Source organism: Pogona vitticeps, chromosome 6, assembly GCF_051106095.1.
Source record: "Pogona vitticeps strain Pit_001003342236 chromosome 6, PviZW2.1, whole genome shotgun sequence".
Taxonomy (NCBI): domain Eukaryota; kingdom Metazoa; phylum Chordata; class Lepidosauria; order Squamata; family Agamidae; genus Pogona; species Pogona vitticeps.
The window spans coordinates 35,254,493-35,261,236 of NC_135788.1; the positions used below are offsets into that span (position 1 = coordinate 35,254,493).

Genomic DNA, 6,744 nt, shown 5'->3' on the forward strand with positions numbered 1-6,744 from the left:
TTAAAAATCTCCAGTGCAGGAATGTCCATCATCTTTCAAGTCAGGTTAACACAGCTCTTCATGTCAGAAACTTCTTAGCAATGTTTTGCTGAAATCTTCCTTTTGCAATTTCAATCCACTGGTTGGGGTCTTGCCCTCCATAACCACAGAAAACAAGCCTGCTCTATCTACCATGTGAAAGTCTTTCACATATTTCAAGATGAATGTATCACCTCTTCACCTTTTCTTCTCCAAGTTAAAGATACCCTTCAACTATTCCTCATAAAGCATGGTTTCTAGAATGTTTACAACCTAAATCACCTCTCCAGCACATGTTGCAGCTTATTTTCATAGAACTGCAGTGCTTGGAACTAGATGCAGTGCAACAGATTAGATGTGATCAGTTACTTCCCTTGATGTGGACCCAGTATTTTGTTAATGCATCTAGAACTGCATTAGGTTTTTTTACTGCCATATCACAGTTGACTCACGTTAGCACGTGCTCTACCAAGCCTCAAGATCTTTTATCTATACTACTTCCAAGCCACTTGTTCCCTTTTCTATATCTTTAAGTCTGATTTTTGGGGAGGTTCCCAAACATAAAATGTTACATTCTCCCTTTTAAAATTCATTTTCTTTATTAAGCCCCCCTTTTCCAAGCTGTTATGGTCATATTGAATCATGATCCTGTCTTCTATAGCCACCATTATACATTTGGTGCCTTGCGCAAGTTTTATCAGCATTCACTCTGTTTCATCCAAGTTATTTTCAAATCTTCTGAATACGGGGCCCAGGACAGAGCCTGTGACATCCTTTTTGTCAATTTTTGCCATCATGTTTTGGAGGCTCTGCAATTCTCTGGATTGGTTAACAGGTCACCAGGGTGCCAGTTAAATCAGGGACACTTTCACAAGTTGAAGAATATAATTAGATTCAACCAAAAAACCGAAACTATTCAACCAAGAGTTGTGTGAAAATTAGTTACCATACCATCCAACCTCAACTTTTCAATGACTGCAAAAGACTGCATGCTTCTCCCTAGCCTTTGGGGACCCAGTGCAAAGTGGTTGTTTGTTTTGTTTCAGAGAAAGCACAACATAAAGGAGTCAGGGAAGACTAAGCAAAATGTACTTGCCTAAAATGAGGTTAGGAAAGTCAACATGTTTTTGCTCCAAATATATTTGAACTCACTTATAAATGAAAACCACAAAGATACCTGGGGATAATTTATTTAATTACATGATCAGGAAACACCGATGTCACCCTGACTATATTCCTTCAAGCCTGATTACATAAGTTATGACATGAACAATACAGGTGTTTTAACAATCTCTGATGATCAAAGTTCTCTGGCAGACAAGATTTTTTGAAGTGTTAGATACAGTGAATGTAAAAAATAGAAAGTTTAAGAACCAATCTCATCAAAGAGAGTTATTTTCTTTTGTTGGATAAAATAAATAAGGCAGCAGAGAGCCATTAGTTAGAAGTGGATTCTTTAAGGTATGCTATTAAATCTGCCCTCTCATTCTTCTTCTTTATACCAGCAAATATCATCTTAGTTCCTGGAATATACTTCTTGGGATTTTCCAAGTACTCCATCAATGTATCTTCACTCCAGATAATGCCTAAGAAATAAGATGACAATTAGAAAGCTAATGACATTTCTTATATGAAAAACTTTATACCTCTCTACTTCTATAATTCCATATTTTAGACCCAAGGAACAGATAACAAATGGCATATGACAGCAGATTTTGACAAGCAAATCAGGCAGTCAGGACAACTTTTAGTCTATTATGAAATACTAGCAGCCATCTTTAGAAGTCTGTTGCAATGTACTAGCAGCTAGCTGATTAAACCAACTGGAGACATGCCACTTTTAAAACAGATGTGGATAGATTATTCCTAGTAAAACTTGAAGGCATGACTCTAAACTTTCCATTGTTAAGAAAACTGCTTCTTTGATCCAGCTGTCTTTTCTGCCCTGATAGCTATTATTTGTAACAAGCCATGCAACCTTAGGCAGGTCCACAGACAGACAAAATTTGTGCAATGCAGAATAGTTCAGTATAACCATAATGTTAAGAACTGGTGACAAGAGTTTGCTTTTTTCCTCCTCCCTTCCTGTTGCTCTCCCCCCCCCCCCCCGGTTTTATTTTACATTTTGGATTTTAACACTGAAGGCAAACTATTTTGGTTTTCTTAAATTGGTCTGGAAGTTGTTAGATTTTAAGAATGGGGTAAAATGCTTTTAATAAACCAAGCCTTTGGCTAAACAGGCATTCTGTTAAATCCCTGACAATTTGCTTTTATTTTATAAAACCCATTCTAGATCTCAACAGGACAATCAGGATTTGTAAATTACATGCAACCACCAGTATTTACCTACTTCTAATCTAGCCTGTACCAGTACGTAATGGCTGGGGATACCAGTAAGACAATATTTTTTGCATGGGCTGCATTATGAAGAAACAGAAACTCAAAGCTTCTCCCAGGGAGAAGAGAAATTATTTACCAGTTAAATACAGGAAACAGGGCCTGAACTTGTGTTGGCTGAATTTAAAAAAATATGCAAGTATTGGATGGTGTCCAACATGTAGCAGAATTTCCTGGCCACCAGAGTAGGGATCTATTCTGCTCGATATTTTAGCTCCCATCAAGGGACTTTGGTACTGTACAATCCTCCTCCATCATTATTAAATCTAAACAGTTTATTACAGAAATGTAACTCAATTAACATTAGCATGGCACTGCCATTTTACCTTTGCTTTTGTTGGCTTCTGTGTAATTGAAACCTTCTGCTTGTCCAGTCTTTCGGCCAAACAAACCATGCAGATTGGGACCGGTCTTATGTTTGCCTCCCTTTTCAACTGTGTGGCATTGTGAACACTTCTGAACAAAGATCTTCTTGCCCTTCTCAACGTCTCCCATTGTCAGTGCTGAAGGGGGGAAAGCACAGTTCTAAGTGGCCCAAGGTCAAAAAGGTTCAAGTGAGAACAAAAGGGACAAGAATAAAATTATACATAGTTCTGAAAGACTTCTTGAAAAATAAAAATATAATCACGTACAATCTACTTTAACAGATAACCACTATTATCACAGCATCAGCTATTTCTAATAGGGATACACTGATGAAGTAAACAACATGTCTCTGGAATTGCAAAAAAATATGTGGTAATATTTGCTCTGAAGTCAAATAACTTTCAGTGTAAGTCCCTCTTGCTTTCTTATATATACATCAGTCAATCAATTCAAATTGGTTTGCAATTATATACCCAGACACATGCCCCATTTTTTAAAGGTATGGTAACACTTCAATGCCATAACACTCAAACTGATACAATTACTGGGAATAGTTGCTAACTATCATCTGTTAAGACCGTAAGTATATATATTTTGATAGCTTTAAAATACTGAGTACACATTTTAAGCACATGTACAGTAACTTGGATAAGAGGCAAGATGTGTACAAACATCATAGTGAGGACCTCTTCTCAGTCTACTATCCCATCTAGAACACACCATCTATTCAAATAAACACAAATATGCTAAATTAGGAACAGCTATATCAGCTTTTAAAAAATCATATTAAAGTTTAAATGGCAAACACCATCTTGACCAGTTTTTGAGACTGTCCATAAGGATAGGGCAAGAAGACCAAAGATGACCTCTAACTAGCAATAGGGTGTGGATAGCATGCTGCCATCTCCATTGCACAGGCATCTCAGTCCAGACTCCTCCGCTGCTAGTTTATTTTATTCCTATATAATTATTTTTCCTGGTCCTAGACGTAAAAAATGAGGAGCCATAAGACTGCATAAAAGAGATGGGTTTCCTCCATTAATAAAGGATGGAGGTAGTGATGGGGCGGCAAACGCAGGAAGGGCTCCCAGTGGCCTGAAAGGCAAAGGCCCAACCCGAAAGGACCAGAGAAGGGCGACGCGCATAAGACACGTGGCATTAGGATAAAACAAGGTCGGAGGAAACCTGGGCCTAGCACCCACCCGAGCCCCAACCTCTAGTCCCATTTACGCCTCTTAAGGCGGCTGCTCTCCGCTGTATCCAATCGCCTCCGCTGGGCTGGCAGGAGATGCCGGCCCTTAAGCGGCCACGAATTTAAAAAACAAAACAAAACGCTGCAGGTTCTGAGGAGACAGAATAGGGAATGGGACGCAGCCTGCAAGGAGGGAAGCATGAGGGAAAGAAATTGACCCGCTTCCCTTTAACCGCCACAGTCCACGTGGAGGCCTCCGGCCGCGTCTCCTTTGCCTTGTCACCTGCCTGACCTTAAAGGGCCTTCAGGGCCGGCCGGCCTTCCTTCGCCTTGACCCTGCCGTCAACCTGCTTCCCGCCTCAGGCGAAGGGCAGCCTGTCCCGCAAGCTTTGGCGGGCTCCGTTGTAGCCGCCGCCTCCGCCTCTCTTTTCGCGCCCCGTGCACTGAGCGCGTGGGCCCCGTCTCGTCTCTCGCCCCAGTCTCAGAAGGTCGCCCACCCACCCACACGAGCGTTTCATTACCAGGCCAAAGCAAGGAGGTCCCCAAAGGCTCCGCGATACCCTCGCAATACCTCACAGAATTCCACCGACTCAGCTCAAGGGCACAGCGTACAGAGAGATATGTAACCGGTGTTTCAACAACCAAGCTTGAATCCAGGCCCCCTTCCTCGCCTACTCTGCCGATAGCCCAATCGGGCGTCACGATGGGGAGTCACGATTGGGCCAGCCGGATGTCCATCAGGACTACGTAGCTCAGCAGGGTAGATTGAGGACAAGGGGACCTCTGTTGGGCCGGCTCAGGCTTTGCGAAATGACGGATGACGCACAGCGACGGCGAATAGAAGGTACGTAAGAGGTTTCCGCGCATGCCTAGAACATATGGAGCAGCAAGGTCAAGAGCGCAGGGGTGTGCGTGCTGTCCTTTCAGAAGGATCACGTGGTAGTACGTTTTTTAACTCCTCCAGGAAAAAAAAGGAAATCGGGGATTTTACCCGGTGTGTAGCTCATTCTCTTGTTGAAAGTAGGTGATACAATTGAGAGAGCAGGCAATGATGCAATCACCAAGCGATAAAAGTCGGAGTCTCTTAGTTACCTAATTTACGTAAGAAGAATTAGTTAATAAAATTGTAGGTTCTGAGGGTTATTTAAGGACAGTTTCCTCTGGTCCTTTGGATAAAAAATTGGGAAAGGAACACCTTTGGAAATCAGACATACGTCTTGCTTAATGCATTTTGCAGGTTTCCTATTCAGGCTATAGATTCAAGGATAAGGAAAAATGTTCTTACAGTGAAAGTCCATATACGTGTCTAGTTAGAAGCAAGTCCCACTTAGTGATTGTTGTGCGTTTTTTGGGCTCTTTGGCCGTGTTCTGAAGGTTGTTCTTAACGTTTCGCCAGTCTCTGTGGCCGGCATCTTCAGAGGACAGCACAGTCTCTGCTGGCCACAGAGACTGGTGAAACATTAGGAAGAACAACCTTCAGAACACGGCCAAAGAGCCCGAAAAACGCACAACAACCATTAGATCCCGGCTATGGAAGCCTTCGCGGCGCGAATACAAGTCCCACTTAATTCGGTGAAATGAAGCTCAGGATTAAATAGGTAAACCTTTGTAAACCAGTTCCATGTATGAAAATATTGGGTTGTGTCAGGATGGTACTGAAATGTCCCTGCTGTCAGAATCATCATATAAATATCAAAACATTTGCAGAAGTCTCCATTTGTGTCAGAAGCAATCTAGTAGTGCTTTTGGAGCAGGAAGATCAACTGACGGAACTGTCGTTGCCCAGAAGACACCCAAATGGGTTCATAGTCCTCACATTCTTCAGGGAGACTTCATCAGTATTCACACAAATAGCATATGGTTATACAAGCTGTAAAACATGATGACTTCCTGCGTATAGGATAGAGCAGTTAGACTCTTAGAAATTAATACAAAGATTTAGACAGAGTATTAAGGTTATGTGTTCTCAAAGGCTTTTCAGTGGTGGTTGTGGGTTTTTTGGGCTGTTTGGCTGTGTTCTGGAGGTTTTTCTTCCTAACATTTTGCCAGTTTCTGTGGCCGGCATCTTCAGAGAACAGGAGCTAAAATTCTGTCTGTCTGTTCTAGTGTAATTATGGACAATCTCACACACTACACCAGAACACAAACAGAATTCTAACTCCTGTCCTCTGGAAATGCTGGCCACAGAGACTGGCAAAACATTAGGAAGAAAAAACTCTAGAACATGGCCAAACAGCCCAGAAAACGCACAACAACTATTAAGGTTATGATTTTTAAAGGGAGTGGTAAAGCCGAATTAAACGGATCCGAATTTTAGTTTAAAGTTCATGGGCATGAATCAGCTGAAGAATCTTATACATTCTCACCACAAAATGTATTTTAGTCAATGCTCTTTTACCTGGAATGAACAGACTGGACTGCTTACATACCTCTCTACAGGAAAAGCCATGTGTGCTGGAACCTCCCTGTTATGGAACTCATAAAGTCATATTGTCTCTATCCTGCTTGGTAGGTTTCAGCCCTAGTGCATATCAAGTAGACTGTTTCACAATCTTGTCATTTCACAATCTAAAAGGGTCCCTCCCCCTTTGCAGGGGAATTTGTACATACACATCAGTGGTTCCCAACCTTGGGTAACCCAGGTGTTCTTGGACTGTTATTCCCTGAAGCCTTTACCACTAGCTGTGCTGGCTGAGGTTTCTGAGAGTTGCAGTCCAAGAACAACTAGATTACCCAAGGTAGGGAAAAATTTACATAGATGCCCAACAGAT

At 41.9% G+C, this 6,744-nt stretch overlaps 1 protein-coding gene across 3 annotated transcripts in view; it reads right to left on the minus strand.

Annotated features, from left to right (window-relative positions):
- Positions 1-1,192: 1,192 nt before the first annotated feature.
- Positions 1,193-6,744, minus strand: part of CYCS (cytochrome c, somatic) — a 34,716-nt gene continuing 29,164 nt past the window's right edge. Inside the window, exons 2-4 of one of the 3 annotated variants that reach the window (XM_020780877.3) lie at positions 4,495-4,528; positions 2,742-2,918; positions 1,193-1,604 (exon numbers count right to left, since the gene is read on the minus strand). In XM_020780877.3, coding sequence (XP_020636536.1) covers positions 1,456-1,604; positions 2,742-2,910 — 318 coding nt within the window. In that variant the 5' untranslated portion in view covers positions 2,911-2,918; positions 4,495-4,528 and the 3' untranslated portion in view covers positions 1,193-1,455. The other 2 variants (XM_020780891.3, XM_020780900.3) reach the window with 2 other exon arrangements.